General features: G+C 46.3%; 1 protein-coding gene across 1 annotated transcript in view; it reads left to right on the top strand.

The window, feature by feature from the left end:
* Positions 1 to 22596, top strand: part of LOC148148359 (transmembrane 4 L6 family member 5-like) — a 55007-nt gene that overhangs the window by 30137 nt on the left and 2274 nt on the right. The window contains exon 3 of the mRNA XM_087993265.1: positions 95 to 270. Within this exon, the coding sequence (XP_087849391.1) occupies positions 95 to 270 (176 nt within the window). The remainder of the gene's footprint in view (positions 1 to 94; positions 271 to 22596) is intronic.

The raw sequence follows: 22596 nt of genomic DNA, 5'->3' as shown, positions 1-22596 counted from the left end.
GGTAACAAGGGAATTAAAATAGACATTAATAAAATCAGTAAGAAAATGGAATGCTTATCACAGGTTGAGCAACTGTTTATCTTTGTATCTGCAGATGCTTTTGTCAGTCGTTTGGTCCAAACTAGCGATCATTTTCTCCATTATCTGCTTTGGAGTCTCTGCCTATGGCCTGGCTAATGGACCACTTTGCTTATTTAAAGTCACTGTATCCAACAACAACCAGATTCAGCAGTGGGGACATCCATTCCAAAACTGGTCTACAAGTGCCAGGTAATGTGCATCACACTGGGATTGTGTTAAAGACTGAGGCTGTCTTTGTTAAAACAGCATGATTAGTAAAAGCACCACTCAATCAAAAATTAAAGGTTCTTTCAATGGAATTGAATTCCAGAAGTAACGATATATCTCACATTTAGGATAAATTGCTGGACCAAAAGAAAAGAACAGGATATAACAGTTCAGTTAATCAGATAGAACAGAACTCAGTGTAACAGTAAAGTGAGATAGGACAGAGCTCAGTGTAACATCACAGTCGGATTGACCAGAGCTCAGTGTAACAGTACAGTCAGATAGATCAGAGCTCAGTGCAACAGCACAGTTGGATAGACCAGAGATCAGTGCAACAGCACAGTTGGATAGACCAGAGATCAGTGCAACAGCACAGTCTGAAAGACCAGAACTCAGTGTAACAGCACAGTCGGATAGATCTGCGCTTTGCGTAACAGTACAGTCAGATAAATCAGAGCTCAGCGTAACAGCACAGTCTGATTAACCAGAGCACAGTGTAACAGCACACTGAGCTCTGATCTATCCGACTGTGCTGTTACACTGAGCTCTGATCTATCCGACTGTGCTGTTACACTGAGCTCTGATCTATCCGACTGTGCTGTTGCACTGATCTCTTGTCGATCCAACTCTGTTCTTGTCAGATACACCAAATGTCAGTGTAACAGTCCTGTCAGATAGATCAGAGCTCAGTGTAACAGCACAGTCGGATTGACCAGCGCTCAGTGTAACAGCAGATCAGATAAATCAGAGCTCAGCGTAACAGCACAATAGGATAAACCGGAGGTCAGGGTAACAGTGCAGTCAGATAGACCAGAGATCAGTGTAACAGCACAGTTGGATAGAGCAGAGCTCAGTGTAAGAGCAGAGTCAGATTGACGAGAGCTCAGTGTAACAGTACAGTTGGAGAGACCAGAGCTCAGTGTAACAGCACAGTCGGATTGACCAGCGCTCAGTGTAACAGCAGATCGGATAAATCAGAGCTCAGCGTAACAGCACAATAGGATAAACCGGAGGTCAGGGTAACAGTGCAGTCAGATAGACCAGAGATCAGTGTAACAGCACAGTTGGATAGAGCAGAGCTCAGTGTAAGAGCAGAGTCAGATTGACGAGAGCTCAGTGTAACAGTACAGTTGGAGAGACCAGAGCTCAATGTAACAGCACAGTCGGATTGACCAGAGCTCAGTGTCCTAGCAGAGTCGGATAGACCAGAGCTCAGAGTAACAGCACTGTTGGATAGGTCAGAGCTCAGTGTAACTTCACAGTTGGATTGACCAGAGCTCAGTGTAACAGTCCAGTCAGATAGATCAGAGCTCAGTGTAACCGTACAGTCGGATAGATCAGAGCTCAGTATAACAGCACAGTCAGATAGACCAGAGCTCAGTGCAACAGTACAGTTGGATAGACCACAGCTCAGTGTAAGAGCACAGTTGGATAGACCAGAGCTCAATGTAACAGCACAGTCGGATTGATCAGAGCTCAGTGTAACATCACAGTTGGATAGATCAGTGCACACTGTAAGAGCACAGTCAGATAGATCAGAGCTCAGTGTAACAGCACAGTCGGATAGATCAGAGATAAGTGTAACAGTACAGTGTGATAGGATAGAGCTCAGTGGAACAGTACAGTGAGATAGGACAGAGCTCAGTATAACAGTACAGTGAGTTAGGATAGAGCTCAATGTAACAGAGCAGGCACATAGACCAGATATCATTCTAACAGCACAGTCGGTTAACCCACAGCTCAGAGTAACAACACAGTCAGATAGACTAGAGCTCAGTGTAACAACACAGTCAGATAGACTAGAGCTCAGTGTAACAGCACAATCGGATAGATCAGAGCTCAGTGTAACAGCACAGTCAGATAAACCAGAGCTCAGAGTAACCGCACTGTTGGATAGATCAGAGCTCAGTATATCAGCACAGGCAGATAGATCAATGCTCAGTGTAACAGCACAGTTAGATAGATCGGAGCTCCGTGTAACAGCACAAATAGGATGAACCTGAGCTCAGGGTAACAGTACTTCAGATAGACCAGAGCTCAGTATAACAGCACAGTCGGATAGATCAGAAGTCAGGGTAACAGTACTTCAGATAGACCAGAGCTCAGTGTAACAGAACAGTCAGATAGATCAGAGCTCAGTGTAACAGCACAGTCAGATAAATGAGAGCTCAGAGAAACAGTACAGTCAGATAAACCAGAGCACAGTGTAACACCACAGTCAGATAAATGAGAGCTCAGAGAAACAGTACAGTAGGATAGACCAGAGCACAGTGTAACAGCACCGTCTGATAGACCAGAGCACAGTGTAACAGCACAGTCGGATAAACCAGAACTCAGTGTAACAGCATAATTGGATAGATCAGAGCTTCGTGTAACAGTATAGTGAGATAGGACAGAGCTCAGTGTAACAATACAGTGAGTTAGGATAGAGCTCAGTGTAACAGAGCAGGCACATAGACCAGAGCTCATTGTAATAGAACAGTTGGATCGAGCAGAGCTCAGTGTAACAGTACAATCGGATAGATCAGAGCTCAGTGAAATAGCGCAGTCAGATAGACCAGAGGTCAGTGTAACAGCACAGTCAGGCAGATCAGTGCTCAGTGTAATAGTACAGTCGGATAATGCAGAGCTCAGCGTAACAGCACAGTCAGATAGACCAGACCTCACTGTAACAGCACAGTCAAATAGATCAGAGCTCAGTGTAACAGCATAGTCAGATAGATCAGTGCTCAGGGTAGCAGTAAAATTCGATGGACCAGAGCTCAATGTAACAGCACAGTCTGATAGACCAGAGCTCAGTGTAACAGCACAGTCAGATAGACCAGTGCTTTGTGTAACAGTACAGTCGGGAAAATCAGAGCTCAGCATAACAGCACAGTCGGATTGATCAGAGCTCAGTGTAACATCATAGTCGGATTGATCAGAGCTCAGTGTAACATCACAGTCAGATTGACCAGAGCTCAGTGTAACATTACAGTAAGATAGATCAGAGATTAGCGTAACATCACAATCGGATTAATCAGAGCTCAGTGTAACAGCACAGTCAGATGGACCAAAGCTCAATGTAACAGCACTGTCGGATAGACCAGAGTTCAGTGTAACAGCAGAGTCAGATAGATCAGCGCTTTGTGTAACAGTACAGTCGGAAAAATCAGAGCTCAGTGTAACATTACAGTAAGATAGATCAGAGCTCAGTGTAACAGCACAGTCAGATAGATCAGAGCTCAGTGTAACAGCACAGCCAGATAGATCAGAGCTCAGGGTAACAGTAAAGTCAGATAGACCACAGCTCAGTGTAACAGCACAGTCAGATAGATCAGAACTCATCATAACAGCACAGTCGGATAGATATGAGCTCAGGGTAACAGCACAGTCGGATAAACCAGAGCACATCATAACAGCACAGTCGGATAGATATGAGCTCAGGGTAACAGCACAGTCGGATAAACCAGAGCTCAGCATAAGAGTACAGTCGGATAACCCAGAGCTCAGCATAACAGCACAGTCGGATAAATCAGAGCTCGTTGTAACAGCACAATCGGATAAACCAGAGCTCCGGGTAACAGCACGGTCAGTTAGATCAGAGCTCAGTGTAACAGCACAGTCGGATTGATCAGAGCTCAGTGTAACATCACAGACGGATTGACCAGAGCTCAGTGTAACAGTACAGTCAGATAGATCGGAGTTCAGTGTAACAGCACAGTTGGATAGATCAGAGCTCAGTGTAACAGTACAGTCAGATAGATCAGAGCTCAGTGTAACAGCACAGCCAGATAGATCAGAGCTCAGGGTAACAGTAAAGTCAGATAGACCACAGCTCAGTGTAACAGCACAGTCAGATAGATCAGAACTCATCATAACAGCACAGTCGGATAGATATGAGCTCAGGGTAACAGCACAGTCGGATAAATCAGAGCTCATCATAACAGCACAGTCGGATAGATATGAGCTCAGGGTAACAGCACAGTCGGATAAACCAGAGCTCAGCATAAGAGTACAGTCGGATAACCCAGAGCTCAGCATAACAGCACAGTCGGATAAATCAGAGCTCGTTGTAACAGCACAATCGGATAAACCAGAGCTCCGGGTAACAGCACGGTCAGTTAGATCAGAGCTCAGTGTAACAGCACAGTCGGATTGATCAGAGCTCAGTGTAACATCACAGACGGATTGACCAGAGCTCAGTGTAACAGTACAGTCAGATAGATCGGAGTTCAGTGTAACAGCACAGTTGGATAGATCAGAGCTCAGTGTAACAGCACAGTTGGATTAACCAGAGCTCAGTGCATCAGCACAGTCATACAGATCAGTGCTCAGTGTATCAGCACAGTCGGATAGATCAGTGTTCATTGTGACAGCACAATCGGGTAAACCAGAGCTCAGGGAGACAGCACTGTTGGATTGACGAGAGCTCAGTGTAACAGCACAGTCAGGCAGATCAGTGCTCAGTGTAATAGTACAGTCAGATTGACCAGAGCTCAGTGTAACAGCACCGACTCTTACACCAGAGGTCAGTGTAACAGTTCAGTCTGATGGACCAGAGCTCAGTGTAACAGCACAGTCAGATAGATCAGAGCTCAGTGTAACAGCACAGTCAGATAGACCAGAGCTCAGTGTAACAGCACAGTCAGATAGATCAGAGCTCAGTGTGACAGCACAGTCAGATAGATCAGAGCTCAGTGTAACAGCACAGCCAGATAGATCAGAGCTCAGGGTAACAGTAAAGTCAGATAGACCACAGCTCAGTGTAACAGCACAGTCAGATAGATCAGAACTCATCATAACAGCACAGTCGGATAGATATGAGCTCAGGGTAACAGCACAGTCGGATAAACCAGAGCACATCATAACAGCACAGTCGGATAGATATGAGCTCAGGGTAACAGCACAGTCGGATAAACCAGAGCTCAGCATAAGAGTACAGTCGGATAACCCAGAGCTCAGCATAACAGCACAGTCGGATAAATCAGAGCTCGTTGTAACAGCACAATCGGATAAACCAGAGCTCCGGGTAACAGCACGGTCAGTTAGATCAGAGCTCAGTGTAACAGCACAGTCGGATTGATCAGAGCTCAGTGTAACATCACAGACGGATTGACCAGAGCTCAGTGTAACAGTACAGTCAGATAGATCGGAGTTCAGTGTAACAGCACAGTTGGATAGATCAGAGCTCAGTGTAACAGTACAGTCAGATAGATCAGAGCTCAGTGTAACAGCACAGCCAGATAGATCAGAGCTCAGGGTAACAGTAAAGTCAGATAGACCACAGCTCAGTGTAACAGCACAGTCAGATAGATCAGAACTCATCATAACAGCACAGTCGGATAGATATGAGCTCAGGGTAACAGCACAGTCGGATAAATCAGAGCTCATCATAACAGCACAGTCGGATAGATATGAGCTCAGGGTAACAGCACAGTCGGATAAACCAGAGCTCAGCATAAGAGTACAGTCGGATAACCCAGAGCTCAGCATAACAGCACAGTCGGATAAATCAGAGCTCGTTGTAACAGCACAATCGGATAAACCAGAGCTCCGGGTAACAGCACGGTCAGTTAGATCAGAGCTCAGTGTAACAGCACAGTCGGATTGATCAGAGCTCAGTGTAACATCACAGACGGATTGACCAGAGCTCAGTGTAACAGTACAGTCAGATAGATCGGAGTTCAGTGTAACAGCACAGTTGGATAGATCAGAGCTCAGTGTAACAGCACAGTTGGATTAACCAGAGCTCAGTGCATCAGCACAGTCATACAGATCAGTGCTCAGTGTATCAGCACAGTCGGATAGATCAGTGTTCATTGTGACAGCACAATCGGGTAAACCAGAGCTCAGGGAGACAGCACTGTTGGATTGACGAGAGCTCAGTGTAACAGCACAGTCAGGCAGATCAGTGCTCAGTGTAATAGTACAGTCAGATTGACCAGAGCTCAGTGTAACAGCACCGACTCTTACACCAGAGGTCAGTGTAACAGTTCAGTCTGATGGACCAGAGCTCAGTGTAACAGCACAGTCAGATAGATCAGAGCTCAGTGTAACAGCACAGTCAGATAGACCAGAGCTCAGTGTAACAGCACAGTCAGATAGATCAGAGCTCAGTGTGACAGCACAGTCAGATAGATCAGAGCTCAGTGTAACAGCACAGTCGGATAGCTCAGAGCTCAGTGTAACAGCACAGTCGGATAAACCAGAGCTCGGCGTAACAGCACAGTCGGATAGATCAGCGCTTTGCATATCAGTACAGTCAGATAAATCAGAGCTCAGTGTAACAACACAGTCAGATAGATCAGAGCTCAGTGTAACCTCACAGTCGGATAGACCAGAGCTCAGTGGAAGAGCACAGTCGGATGGATCAGAGCTCAGTGTAACACCACTGTCGGATAAACCAGGCATCAGCATAACAGCACAGTCTGATAGACACGAGACCAATGGAACAGCACTATCGGATTGACCAGATCAGTGTGATGGGACAGAGCTTAGTGTAACAGTACAGTGAGATAGATCAGAGCTCAGTGTGACAGTACAGTGAGAGAGATCAGAGCTTAGTGTGACAGTACAGTGAGATAGATCAGAGCTCCGTGTAACAGAGCAGTCACATAATCAGAGCTCAGTGTAGCAGCACAGTCAGATAAAGCAGAGCTCAGTGTAACAGCACAGTCGGATAGCTCAGAGCTGTGTGTGACAGCACAGTCGGATAGACCAGAGTTCAGTGTAATAGCACAGTCTGATAGACCAGAGCTCAGTGTAACAGCACAGTCAGATAGATCAGCGCTTTGCGTAATGGTACAGTCGGATAAAACAGAGCTCAGTGTAACAGCACAGTCTGATAGATCAGAGCTCAGTGTAACAGTACAGTCGGATAGATCAGAGCTCAGTGTGACAGCACAGTCAGATAGATCAGAGCTCAGTGTAACAGCACAGTCGGATAGCTCAGAGCTGTGTGTAACAGTACAGTCGGATAGCTCAGAGCTCAGTGTAACAGTGCAGTCACATAGATCAGAGCGCAGTGTAACAGCACAGTCGGATAGCTCAGAGCTGTGTGTAACAGTACAGTCGGATAGATCAGAGCTCAGTGTGACAGAACAGTCAGATAGATCAGAGCTCTGTGTAACAGCACAGTCGGATAGCTCAGAGCTGTGTGTAACAGTACAGTCGGATAGCTCAGAGCTCAGTGTAACAGTGCAGTCACAAAGATCAGAGCTCAGTTTGACAGTACAGTCGGATAGATCAGAGCTCAGTGTGATAACACTGTTGGATAGATCAGAGCTCAGTGTAACAGCACAGTTGGATAGCTCAGAGGTGTGTGTAACAGTACAGTCACATAGCTCAGAGCTAAGTGTAACAGATCAGACTCATAGACCAGAGCTCAGTGTAACAGTACAGTCAGATAGACCACAGCTCAGAGTAACAGCACAGTTGGATAGATCCGCGCTTTGCATAATGGGACAGTCGGATAGATCAGAGCTCAGTATAACAACACCATCAGATAAACCACGGCTCAGTGTACAGTATAACATCACAGTCAGATAGATCAGAGGTCAGGGTAACAGTACTCACAGGTAGACCAGAGCTCAGTGTAACAGCACAGTCGGATAGATCAGAGCTCAGTGTAACAGCACAGTCAGATAGATCAGAGCACAGTGTAACAGCACAGTTGGATAGCTCAGAGCTGTGTGTAACAGTACAGTGAGTTCGGACAGAGCTCAGTGTAACAGCACAGTCAGATAGATCAGTGCTCAGTGTAACAGCACAGTCGGAAGGCTCAGAGCTGTGTGTGACAGCACAGTCGTTAAACCAGAGCTCAGTGTAATAGCACAGTCTGATAGACCAGAGCTCAGTGTAACAGCATAGTCAGATAGATCAGAGCTCAGTGTAACAGCACAGTCGGATAGATCAGAGCTCAGTGTAACAGCACAGTCGGATAAACCAGAGCTCAGTGTAATAGCACAGTCTGATAGACCAGAGCTCAGTGTAACAGCACAGTCGGATAGATCAGAGCTCAGTGTAACAGCACAGTCGGATAGACCAGAGCTCAGTGTAACAGCACAGTCGGATAGATCAGAGCTCAGTGTAACAGCACAGTCTGATAGACCAGAGCTCAGTGTAACAGCATAGTCGGATAGATCAGAGCTCAGTGTAACAGCACAGTCGGATAAACCAGAGCTCAGTGTAACAGTACAGTCGGATAGACCAGAGCTCAGTGTAACAGCACAGTCAGATAGATCAGAGCTCAGTGTAACAGCACAGTCGGATAGACCAGAGCTCAGTGTAACAGTACAGTCGGATAGACCAGAGCTCAGCGTAACAGCACAGTCGGATAGACCAGAGCTCAGTGTAACAGGACAGTCTGATAGACCAGAGCTCAGTGTAACAGTACAGTCTGATAGACCAGAGCTCAGCGTAACAGCACAGTCGGATAGACCAGAGCTCAGTGTAACAGGACAGTCTGATAGACCAGAGCTCAGTGTAACAGTACAGTCTGATAGACCAGAACTCAGTGTAACAGCACAGTCAGATAGATCAGAGCTCAGTGTGACAGCACAGCCGGATAGATCAGAGCTCAGTGTAATAGTGCAGTCACATAGATCAGAGCTCAGTGTAACAGTACAGTTGGATAGCTCAGAGCTGTGTGTAACAGTACAGTCGGATAGATCAGAGCTCAGTGTAACAGTACAGTTGGATAGCTCAGAGCTGTGTGTAACAGTACAGTCAGATAGATCAGAGCTGTGTGTAACAGTACAGTCAGATAGATCAGAGCTCAGTGTGACAGCACAGTCAGATAGATCAGAGCTCAGTGTAACAGCACAGTCAGATAGATCAGAGCTGTGTGTAACTGTACAGTCAGATAGATCAGAGCTCAGTGTAACAGCACAGTCAGATAGATCTGAGCTCAGTGTAACAGCACAGTCGGATAGCTCAGAGCTGTGTGTAAAAGTACAGTCAGATAGCTCAGAGCTCAGTGTAACAGCACAGTCGGATAGCTCAGAGCTGTGTGTAACAGTACAGTCGGATAGCTCAGAGCTCAGTGTAACAGTGCAGTCACATAGATCAGAGCGCAGTGTAACAGCACAGTCGGATAGCTCAGAGCTGTGTGTAACAGTACAGTCGGATAGATCAGAGCTCAGTGTGACAGAACAGTCAGATAGATCAGAGCTCTGTGTAACAGCACAGTCGGATAGCTCAGAGCTGTGTGTAACAGTACAGTCGGATAGCTCAGAGCTCAGTGTAACAGTGCAGTCACAAAGATCAGAGCTCAGTTTGACAGTACAGTCGGATAGATCAGAGCTCAGTGTGATAACACTGTTGGATAGATCAGAGCTCAGTGTAACAGCACAGTTGGATAGCTCAGAGGTGTGTGTAACAGTACAGTCACATAGCTCAGAGCTAAGTGTAACAGATCAGACTCATAGACCAGAGCTCAGTGTAACAGTACAGTCAGATAGACCACAGCTCAGAGTAACAGCACAGTTGGATAGATCCGCGCTTTGCATAATGGGACAGTCGGATAGATCAGAGCTCAGTATAACAACACCATCAGATAAACCACGGCTCAGTGTACAGTATAACATCACAGTCAGATAGATCAGAGGTCAGGGTAACAGTACTCACAGGTAGACCAGAGCTCAGTGTAACAGCACAGTCGGATAGATCAGAGCTCAGTGTAACAGCACAGTCAGATAGATCAGAGCACAGTGTAACAGCACAGTTGGATAGCTCAGAGCTGTGTGTAACAGTACAGTGAGTTCGGACAGAGCTCAGTGTAACAGCACAGTCAGATAGATCAGTGCTCAGTGTAACAGCACAGTCGGAAGGCTCAGAGCTGTGTGTGACAGCACAGTCGTTAAACCAGAGCTCAGTGTAATAGCACAGTCTGATAGACCAGAGCTCAGTGTAACAGCATAGTCAGATAGATCAGAGCTCAGTGTAACAGCACAGTCGGATAGATCAGAGCTCAGTGTAACAGCACAGTCGGATAAACCAGAGCTCAGTGTAATAGCACAGTCTGATAGACCAGAGCTCAGTGTAACAGCACAGTCGGATAGATCAGAGCTCAGTGTAACAGCACAGTCGGATAGACCAGAGCTCAGTGTAACAGCACAGTCGGATAGATCAGAGCTCAGTGTAACAGCACAGTCTGATAGACCAGAGCTCAGTGTAACAGCATAGTCGGATAGATCAGAGCTCAGTGTAACAGCACAGTCGGATAAACCAGAGCTCAGTGTAACAGTACAGTCGGATAGACCAGAGCTCAGTGTAACAGCACAGTCAGATAGATCAGAGCTCAGTGTAACAGCACAGTCGGATAGACCAGAGCTCAGTGTAACAGTACAGTCGGATAGACCAGAGCTCAGCGTAACAGCACAGTCGGATAGACCAGAGCTCAGTGTAACAGGACAGTCTGATAGACCAGAGCTCAGTGTAACAGTACAGTCTGATAGACCAGAGCTCAGCGTAACAGCACAGTCGGATAGACCAGAGCTCAGTGTAACAGGACAGTCTGATAGACCAGAGCTCAGTGTAACAGTACAGTCTGATAGACCAGAACTCAGTGTAACAGCACAGTCAGATAGATCAGAGCTCAGTGTGACAGCACAGCCGGATAGATCAGAGCTCAGTGTAATAGTGCAGTCACATAGATCAGAGCTCAGTGTAACAGTACAGTTGGATAGCTCAGAGCTGTGTGTAACAGTACAGTCGGATAGATCAGAGCTCAGTGTAACAGTACAGTTGGATAGCTCAGAGCTGTGTGTAACAGTACAGTCAGATAGATCAGAGCTGTGTGTAACAGTACAGTCAGATAGATCAGAGCTCAGTGTGACAGCACAGTCAGATAGATCAGAGCTCAGTGTAACAGCACAGTCAGATAGATCAGAGCTGTGTGTAACTGTACAGTCAGATAGATCAGAGCTCAGTGTAACAGCACAGTCAGATAGATCTGAGCTCAGTGTAACAGCACAGTCGGATAGCTCAGAGCTGTGTGTAAAAGTACAGTCAGATAGCTCAGAGCTCAGTGTAACAGATCAGACTCATAGACCAGAGCTCAGTGTAACAGTACAGTCAGATAGACCAGAGCTCAGAGTAACAGCACAGTTGGATAGATCCGCGCTTTGCGTAGTGGGACAATCGGATAGATCAGAGCTCCGTATAACAACACTGTCAGATAGACCACAGCTCAGTGTACAGTATAACATCACAGTCAGATAGATCAGTGGTCAGGGTAACAGTACTCTCAGGTAGATCAGAGCTCAGTGTAACAGCACAGTCGGACAGATCAGAGCTCAGTGTAACAGCACAGTCAGATAGATCAGAGCACAGTGTAACAGCACAGTCGGATAGCTCAGAGCTGTGTGTAACAGTACAGTGAGTTAGGACAGAGCTCAGTGTAACAGCACAGTCAGATAGATCAGTGCTCAGTGTAACAGCACAGTCAGATAGACCAGAGGTCAGTGTAACAGCACAGTCAGATAAATGAGAGCTCAGGCTAACACCACAGTCGGATAGATCAGCGCTTTGTGTAACATTACAGTCGGATAGATCCGAACTCAGTGTAGTAGCGCAGTGAGATAGACCAGTGATCAATGTCACAGCACAGTCGGATTGACCAGAGCTCAGTGTAACAGCACAGTCAGATAAACCAGAACTCAGTGTAAAATCACAGATGGATAGATCAGAGCTCATTGCAACAGCACAGTTGGATAAACAAGAGCTCAGGGTAACAGTACAGACGGATAGATCAGAGCTCAGTGTAACAGCACAGTCGGATAAACCAGAGCTCAGTGTAACAGCACAGTCACATAGATCAGAGCGCAGTGTAACAACACAGTTAGATAGACCAGAGCTGAGTGTAACAGCACAGTTGGATAAATCAGTGCTCATATTAATAGCACAGTCGGATAGATCAGCGCTTTGTGTAACATTACAGTCAGATAGATCAGAGCTCAGTGTAACAGCACCATCGGATAAAGCAGAGCTCAGCATATCAGCACAGTCGGATAGATCAGAGCTGAGTGGAACAGCACAGTCGGATAGATCAGAGCTCAGTGTAACTGTACAGTGAGTTAGGACAGAGCTCAGTGTAACAGCACAGTCACATAGATCAGAGCTCAGTGTAACAGCACAGTCAGATAAATGAGAGCTCAGGCTAACACCACAGTCGGATAGATCAGCGCTTTGTGTAACATGACAGTCGGATAGATCAGAACACAGTGTAGTAGCGTAGTCAGATAGTCCAGTCATCAATGTAACAGCACAGTCGGATTGACCAGAGCTCAGTGTAACAGCACAGTCAGATAAACCAGAGCTCAGTGTAACAGCACAGTCGGATAAACCAGAGCACAGTGTAAAAGCACAGTCGGATAGATCAGGAGCTCTGTGCAACAGCACAGTTGGATAAACAAGAGCTCAGGGTAAAAGTACAGTCGGATAGATCAGAGCTCAGTGTATCAGCACAGTCAGATAGACCAGAGCTCAGTGTAACAGCACAGTCGGATAAACCAGAGCTCAGTGTAATAGCACAGTCACATAGATTACAGCGCAGTGCAACAACACAGTTATATAGACCAGAGCTGAGTGTAACAGCACAGTTGGATAAATCAGTGCTCAGATTAATAGCACAGTCGGATAGATCAGTGCTTTGCGTAACATTACAGTCGGATAGATCAGTACTCAGTGTAATAGCACAGTCAGATAGACCAGAGATCAATGTATCAGCACAGTCAGATAGATCAGAGCTCAGAGTAACAGCACAGTCGGATAAACCAGAGCTCAGCATGACAGCAGTCGGATAGATCAGAGCTCAGTGTAACAGCACAGTCGGATAGATCAGAGCTCATTGTAACAGCACAGTCGGATAGATCAGAGCTCAGTGTAACAGTACAGCCGGATAGACCAGAGCTCAATGTTACAGCACAGTCGGATAAACCAAGGTTCAGAGTAACAGCACAGTTGGATAGATCAGAGCTCATTGTAACAACACAATTGGATAAACCAGAGCACAGGGTAACAGTACAGTCAGATAAACCAGAGCTCAGAGTAACAGCAGAGTCGGGTCGATCAGAGCTCGGCGTAACATCACAGACAGATAGATCAGAGCTCAGTATAACAGCATAGTTGGAGAGACCAGAACTCAGTGTAACAGCACAGCCGGATAGACCAGAGCTCAGAGTAACAGCACAGTCAGATCGATCAGAGCTCAGTGTGACAGCACAGTCGGATAGACCAGAGCTCAGTGTAACAGAACAGTCGGATAAACCAGAGCTCAGAGTAACAGCACAGTTGGATAGATCAGCACTCAGTGTAACCGTACAGTCAGATAGATCAAAGCTCAGTATAACAGCACAGTCGGATAGATCAGAACTTAGTGTAACAGCACAGTTGGGTCGATCAGAGCTCAGCGTAACAGCACAGTCTGTTTGACCAGAGCTGAGTGTAACAGCACAGTCAGATAGATCAGAGCTCCATGTAACAGCACAGTCAAATAGATCAGACCTGAGTGTAACAGCACAGTCGGATAAACCAGAGGTCAGCGTAACAGCACAGTCGGATTGACCAGAGCTCAGTGTAACATTACAGTCAGATAGATCAGAGCTCAGTGTAACAGCACAGTCAGATCGATCAGAGCTCAGTGTAACAGCACATTCGGATAGATCAGAGCTCAGAGTAACAGCACAGTCGGATAGACCAGAGCTCAGTGTAACAGTACATTTGATAGACGAGAGCTCAGTGTAACATCACAGTCTGATAGACCAGAGCTCAGTGTAACAGCACAGTCAGATCGATCAGAGCTCAGTGTGACAGCACAGCCGGATAGATCAGAGCTCAGAGTAACAGCACAGTCAGATAGATCAGAGCTCAGTGTAACAGCACAGTCAGATCGATCATAGCTCAGTGTGAGAGCACAGCCTGATAGACCAGAGCTCAGTATAACACCACAGTCAGATATACCAGAGCTCAATGTAACAGCACAGTTGGATAAACCAGATCTCAGTGTAATAGCACAGTCGGATAGATCAGAGCTTTGTGTAACAGCACAGTTTGATAGATCAGAGCTCTGTGTGACAGTACAGTGAGATAGAACATAGCTCAGTGTAACAGATCAGGCTCATAGACCAGAGCTCAGTGTAACAGTACAGTCAGATAGACCAGAGCTCAGAGTAACAGCACAGTCGGATAGATCAGAGCTTTGTGAAACAGTACAGTTTGTTAGATCAGAGCTCAGTGTGACAGTACAGTGAGATAGAACATAGCTCAGTGTAACAGATCAGGCTCATAGACCAGAGCTCAGTGTAACAGTACAGTCAGATAGATCAGCGCTTTGCATAATGGTACAGTCGGATAGATCTGAGCTCAGTATAACAACACCGTCAGAAAGGACACAGCTCAGTGTACAGTGTAACATCACAGTCAGATAGATCAGAGGTCAGGGTAACAGTACTCACAGGTAGACCAGAGCTCAGCATAACAGCACAGTCGGATAGATCAGAGCTCAGTGTAACAGCACAGTCGGATAGATCAGAGCACAGTGTAACAGCACAGTCAGATTGTTCAGAGGTCAGTGGACCAGCACAGTCCGAAAAACCAGAGCTCAGTGTAACAGCACAGTCGGATAGATCAGAGCTTAGTGTAACAGTACAGTGAGATAGGACAGAGCTTAGTGTAACAGAGCAGGCACATAGAGCGAAGCTCAGTGTAACAGTACAGTCAGATAGACCAGAACTCAGTGTAACAGCAGTCAGATAGATCAGTACTTAGGGTAATAGCACAGTGGGATAAACCAGAGCTCAGTGTAACAGCACAGTCGGATAAACCAAGGCTCAGAGAAACAGAACAGTTGGATAGATCTGAGCTCATTGTAACAGGACAATTGGACAAACCACACCACAGGGTAACACTACTGTCATATAGACCAGAGCTCAGTGTAACAGCACAGTCGGATAAACCAGAGCTCAGCGTAACACCACAGTCAGATAGATCAGTGCTCAGTGTAACTGTACAGTCAGATAGATCAAAGCTCAGTATAACAGCACAGTCAAATAGATCAGAGCTCATTGTAACAGCTCAATCGGATAAAACAGAGCACAGGGTAACACTACAGTCAGATAGATCAGAGCTGAGTGTTAACAGCACAGTCAGAATGACCAGAGCTCAGAGTAACAGCACAGTCGGGATGATCAGAACTGAGTGTAACAGCACAGTCTGTTTGACCAGAGCTCAGTATAATGGCACAGTCAGATAGATCAGAGCTCCGTGTAACAGCACAGTCAAATAGATCAGACCTGAGTGTAACAGCACAGTCGGATAGAACAGAGTTCAGCGTAACAGCACAGTTGGACAGATCAGAGCTCATTGTATCAGCACAGTCTGATAAACCAGAGCTCAGTGTAACAGCACAGTCGGATAAACCAGAGCACAGTGTAAAAGAACAGTCGGATAGATCAGGAGCTCTGTGCAACAGCACAGTTGGATAAACAAGAGCTCAGGGTAACAGCACAGTCAGATAAACCAGAGCTCAGTGTAACAGCACAGTCGGATAAACCAGAGCTCAGTGTAATAGCACAGTCACATAGATTACAGCGCAGTGCAACAACACAGTTAGATAGACCAGAGCTGAGTGTAACAGCACAGTTGGATAAATCAGTGCTCAGATTAATAGCACAGTCGGATAGATCAGTGCTTTGCGTAACATTACAGTCGGATAGATCAATACTCAGTGTAATAGCACAGTCAGATAGACCAGAGATCAATGTATCAGCACAGTCAGATAGATCAGAGCTCAGAGTAACAGCACAGTCGGATAAACCAGAGCTCAGCATGACAGCACAGTCGGATAGATCAGAGCTCAGTGTAACAGCATAGTCGGATAGATCAGAGCTCAGTGTAACAGCATAGTCGGAAGATCAGAGCTCAGTGTAACAGTACAATCGGAAGATCAGAGCTCAGCGTAACAGCATAGTTAAATAGATCAGAGCTCATTGTAACAGCACAATCGAATAAACCAGAGGTCAGGGTAATAGTACAGTCAGATAGACCAGTGCTCAGTGTAACAGCACGGTCGGTTAGATCAGAGCACAGTGTAAGCGAACAGTCAGATTGATCAGAGCTCAGTGTAACATCACAAACAGATTGACCAGAGGTCAGTGTAACAGCACAGTCAGATAGATCAGAACTTAGGGTAACAGTACAGTCGGATAGATCAGAGCTCTGCGTAACAGCACAGTCAGATAGATGAGAGCTCAGTGTAACAGCACAGTCACATAGATCAGATCTCAGTGTGATAGGACAGAGCTTAGTGTAACAGTACAGTGAGTTAGGACAGAGCTCAGTGTAACAGAGCAGGCACATAGACCAGAGGTCAGTGTAACAGTACAGTCGGATAAACCAAGGTTCAGAGTAACAGCACAGTTGGATAGATCAGAGCTCATTGTAACAACACAATTGGATAAACCAGAGCACAGGGTAACAGTACAGTCAGATAAACCAGAGCTCAGAGTAACAGCAGAGTCGGGTCGATCAGAGCTCGGCGTAACATCACAGACAGATAGATCAGAGCTCAGTATAACAGCATAGTTGGAGAGACCAGAACTCAGTGTAACAGCACAGCCGGATAGACCAGAGCTCAGAGTAACAGCACAGTCAGATCGATCAGAGCTCAGTGTGACAGCACAGCCGGATAGACCAGAGCTCAGAGTAACAGCACAGTCGGATAGACCAGAGCTCAGTGTAACAGAACAGTCGGATAAACCAGAGCTCAGAGTAACAGCACAGTTGGATAGATCAGCACTCAGTGTAACCGTACAGTCAGATAGATCAAAGCTCAGTATAACAGCACAGTCGGATAGATCAGAACTTAGTGTAACAGCACAGTTGGGTCGATCAGAGCTCAGCGTAACAGCACAGTCTGTTTGACCAGAGCTGAGTGTAACAGCACAGTCAGATAGATCAGAGCTCCATGTAACAGCACAGTCAAATAGATCAGACCTGAGTGTAACAGCACAGTCGGATAAACCAGAGGTCAGCGTAACAGCACAGTCGGATTGACCAGAGCTCAGTGTAACATTACAGTCAGATAGATCAGAGCTCAGTGTAACAGCACAGTCAGATAGATCAGAGCTCAGTGTAACAGCATAGTTGGAGAGACCAGAGCTCAGTGTAACAGCACATTTGGATAGACGAGAGCTCAGTGTAACATCGCAGTCTGATAGACCAGAGCTCAGTGTAACAGTACAGTCAGATCGATCAGAGCTCAGTGTGAGAGCACAGCCGGATAGATCAGAGCTCAGTATAACACCACAGTCAGATATACCAGAGCTCAATGTAACAGCACACTTGGATAAACCAGATCTCAGAGTAACAGCACAGTCGGATAGAGCAGAGCTTTGTGTAACAGTACAGTTTGTTAGATCAGAGCTCTGTGTGACAGGACAGTGAGATAGAACATAGCTCAGTGTAACAGATCAGGCTCATAGACCAGAGCTCAGTGTAACAGTACAGTCGGATAGATCAGCGCTTTGCATAATGGTACAGTCGGATAGATCTGAGCTCAGTATAACAACACCGTCAGAAAGGACACAGCTCAGTGTACAGTGTAACATCACAGTCAGATAGATCAGAGGTCAGGGTAACAGTACTCACAGGTAGACCAGAGCTCAGCATAACAGCACAGTCGGATAGATCAGAGCATAGTGTAACAGCACAGTCAGATTGTTCAGAGGTCAGTGGACCAGCACAGTCCGAAAAACCAGAGCTCAGTGTAACAGCACAGTCGGATAGATCAGAGCTTAGTGTAACAGTACAGTGAGATAGGACAGAGCTTAGTGTAACAGAGCAGGCACATAGAGCGAAGCTCAGTGTAACAGTACAGTCAGATAGACCAGAACTCAGTGTAACAGCAGTCAGATAGATCAGTACTTAGGGTAATAGCACAGTGGGATAAACCAGAGCTCAGTGTAACAGCACAGTCGGATAAACCAAGGCTCAGAGAAACAGCACAGTCGGATAGATCAGAGCTCATTGTAACAGGACAATTGGACAAACCACACCACAGGGTAACACTACTGTCATATAGACCAGAGCTCAGTGTAACAGCACAGTCGGATAAACTAGAGCTCAGCGTAACACCACAGTCAGATAGATCAAAGCTCAGTATAACAGCACAGTCAAATAGATCAGAGCTCATTGTAACAGCTCAATCGGATAAAACAGAGCACAGGGTAACACTACAGTCAGATAGATCAGAGCTGAGTGTTAACAGCACAGTCAGAATGACCAGAGCTCAGTGTAACAGCACAGTCAGATAGATCAGAGCTCAGTGTAACAGCACAGCCGGGATGATCAGAGCTCAGTGTAACAGCACAGTCTGTTTGACCAGAGCTCAGTATAACGGCACAGTCAGATAGATCAGAGCTCAGTGTAACAGCACAGTCAAATAGATCAGAGCTCCGTGTAACAGCACAGTCAAATAGATCAGACCTGAGTGTAACAGCACAGTTGGATAGAACAGAGTTCAGCGCAACAGCACAGTTGGACAGATCAGAGCTCATTGTATCAGCACAGTCTGATATACCAGAGGTCAGGGTAACAGTACAGTCAGATAGACCAGAGCTCAGTGTAACAGCACAGTCGGATAGACCAGAGCTCAGTGTAACAGCACAGTCTGATAGACGAGAGCTCAGTGTAACGGTGACAGTCTTATAGACCAGAGCTCAGTGTAACAGCACAGTCAGATAGATCAGAGCTCAGTGTGACAGTACAGCCGGATAGATCAGAGTTCAGTATAACAGCACAGTTGGATAGATCAGAGGTCAGGGTAACAGTACAGTCAGATAGACCAGAGCTCAGAGTAACAGCACAGTCGGATAGATCAGCGCTTTGCGTAATGTACAGTCGGATAGATCAGAGCTCAGTATAAAAACACCGTCAGATAGACCACAGCTCAGTGTACAGTGTAACATCACAGTCAGATAGATCAGAGGTCAGGGTAACAGTACTCTCAGGTAGACCAGAGCTCAGTGTAACAGCACAATCGGGATGATCAGAGCTGAGTGTAACAGCACAGTCTGTTTGACCAGAGCTCAGTATAACGGCACAGTCAGATAGATCAGAGCTCCGTGTAACAGCACAGTCAAATAGATCAGACCTGAGTGTAACAGCACAGTTGGATAGAACAGAGCTCAGCGTAACAGCACAGTTGGACAGATCAGAGCTCATTGTATCAGCACAGTCTGATAAACCAGAGGTCAGGGTAACAGTACAGTCAGATAGACCAGAGCTCAGTGTAACAGCACAGTCAGATAGACCAGAGCTCAGTGTAACAGCACAGTCTGATAGACGAGAGCTCAGTGTAACAGTGACAGTCTGATAGACCAGAGCTCAGTGTAACAGCACAGTCAGATAGATCAGAGCTCAGTGTGACAGTACAGCCGGATAGATCAGAGTTCAGTATAACAGCACAGTTGGATAGATCAGAGGTCAGGGTAACAGTACAGTCAGATAGACCAGAGCTCAGTGTAACAGCACAGTCGGATAGACCAGAGCTCAGTGTAACAGCACAGTCTGATAGACGAGAGCTCAGTGTAACAGTGACAGTCAGATAGATCAGAGCTGTGTGTAACAGCACAGTCGGATAGCTCAGAACTGTGTGTAACAGTACAGTGAGTTCGGACAGAGCTCCGTGTAACAGCACAGTCAGATAGGTCAGAGCTCCGTGTAACAGCACAGTCAGATAGACCAGAGCTCAGTGTAACAGCACAGTCAGATAGATCAGAGGTTAGTGTAACAGCATAGTTGGAGAGACCAGAGCTCAGTGTAACAGCACAGTCGGATAGACCAGAGCTCAATGTAACATCACGGTTGGATAGATGAGAGCTCAGTGTAACAGTACAGCCTGATAGACCAAAGCTCAGTGTAACAGCACAGTTAGATCGATCAGAGCTCAGTGTGAGAGCACAGCCGGATAGATCAAAGCTCAGTATAACAGCACAGTTGGATCGATCAGAGCTCATTGTAACAGCACAATCGGATAAACCAGAGCACAGGGTAACGCTACAGTCAGATGGACCAGAGCTCAGTGTAACAGAACAGTCGGATAAACCAGAGCTCAGTATAACAGCACAGTCGGATAGATCAGCGCTCAGTGTAACCGTACAGTCAGATAGATCAAAGCTTAGTATAACAGCACAGTCGGATAGATCAGAGCTCAGTGTAACAGCACAGTTGGACTGACCAGAGCTGAGTGTAACAGCACAATCGGATAAACCAGAGCACAGGGTAACACCACAGTCAGATAGATCAGAGCTGGGTGTTAACAGCACAGTTGGACTGACCAGAGCTCCGTGTAACAGCCCAGTCAAATAGATCAGAGCTTTGTGTAACAGATCAGTTTGATAGATCAGAGCTCAGTGTGACAGATCAGGCTCATAGACCAGAGCTCAGTGTAATAGTACAGTCAGATAGACCAGAGCTCAGAGTAACAGCACAGTCGGATAGATCAGCGCTTTGCGTAATGGTACAGTCGGATAGATCAGAGCTCAGTATAACAACACCGTCAGATAGACCACAGCTCAGTGTACAGTGTAACATCACAGTCAGATAGATCAGAGGTCAGGGTAACAGTACTCACAGGTAGACCAGAGCTCAGTGTAACAACACAGTTGGATAGATCAGAGCTCAGTGTAACAGCACAGTCGGATAGATCAGAGCACAGTGTAACAGCACAGTCAGATTGTTCAGAGGTCAGTGGACCAGCACAGTCCGAAAAACCAGAGCTCAATGTAACAGCACAGTTGGATAGATCAGAGCTTAGTGTAACAATACAGTGAGATAGGACAGAGCTCAGTGTAACAGAGCAGGCACATTGAGCGGAGCTCAGTGTAACAGTACAGTCAGATAGACCAGAGCTCAGTGTAACAGCACAGTTGGATTGACCAGAGCTCAGTGTAACAGCACAGTTGGATTGACCAGAGCTCAGTGTAACAGCACAGTCGGATTGACCAGAGCTCAGTGTAACAGCACAGTCGGATAGATCTGAGCTCATGGTAATAGCACAGTGGGATAAACCAGAGCTCAGTGTAACGGCACAGTCGGATAAACTAAGGCTCAGAGAAACAGCACAGTCAGATAGATCAGAGCTCAGCGTAACAGTACAGTTAGATAGACCAGAGCTCAGTGTAACAGCACAACTGGACAAACCAGAGCACAGGGTAACACTACTGTCATATAGACCAGAGCTCAGTGTAACAGCACAGTCGGATAAACCAGAGCTCAGAGTAACAGTACAGTCAGATAGATCAAAGCTCAGTATAACAGCACAGTTGGATCGATCAGAGCTCAGTGTAACAGCACAGTCAGATAGATCAGAGCTGAGTGTTAACAGCACAGTCAGACTGACCAGAGCTCAGTGTAACAGCACAGTTGGGATGATCAGAACTCAGTGTAACAGCACAGTCAGATAGATCAGAGCTCAGTGTAACAGCATAGTCGGATTGACCAGAGCTGAGTGTAACAGCACAGTCAGATAGATCAGAGCTCCGTGTAACAGCACAGTTGGACAGATCAGAGCTCGTTGTATCAGCACAATCAGATAAACCAGAGGTCAGAGTAACAGTACAGTCAGATAGACCAGAGCTCAGTGTAACAGCACAGTCGGATAAACCAGAGCTCAGTGTAACAGCACAGTCGGATTGATCAGAGCTCAGTGTAACATCACAGACGGATTGACCAGAGCTCAATGTAACAGCACAGTCTGATAGATGAGAGCTCAGTGTAACAGTACAGTCTGATAGATCAGAGCTCAGTGTAACCGTACAGTCTGATAGATCAGAGCTCCGTGTGACAGCACAGCCGGATAGATCGGAGTTCAGTATAACAGCACAGTTGGATAGATCAGAGGTCAGGGTAACAGTACAGTCGGATAGATCAGAGCTTTGTGTAACAGTACAGTTTTAATAGATCAGAGCTCAGTGTGACAGTACAGTGAGATAGAACAGAGCTCAGTGTAACCGATCAGACTCCTAGACCAGAGCTGTGTGTAACAGCACAGTCGGATAGACCAGAGCTCAATGTAACAGCACAGTTGGATAGACCAGGGATCAATGTCACAGCACAGTCGGACAGATCAGAGCTCAGTGTATCAGCACAGTCAGATAGACCAGAGCTGAGTGTAACAGCACAGTCGGATAAACCAGAGCTCAGGGTAACAGCACAGTCAGGTAGATCAGAGCTCAGTGTAACAGTACAGTGAGTTAGGACTGAGCTCAGCGTAACAGTACAGTGAGTTAGGACAGACTCAGTGTAATAGAGCAGGCACATAGA

The sequence above is a fragment of the Chiloscyllium plagiosum genome, unplaced genomic scaffold (genome assembly GCF_037043375.1).
Source record: "Chiloscyllium plagiosum isolate Xiang-an unplaced genomic scaffold, Cpla_swu_hap1 HiC_scaffold_13, whole genome shotgun sequence".
Taxonomy (NCBI): Eukaryota; Metazoa; Chordata; class Chondrichthyes; order Orectolobiformes; family Hemiscylliidae; genus Chiloscyllium; species Chiloscyllium plagiosum.
Note: the sequence above shows the minus strand (reverse complement) of the source record. Positions and strands in the feature narration are given on the sequence as shown.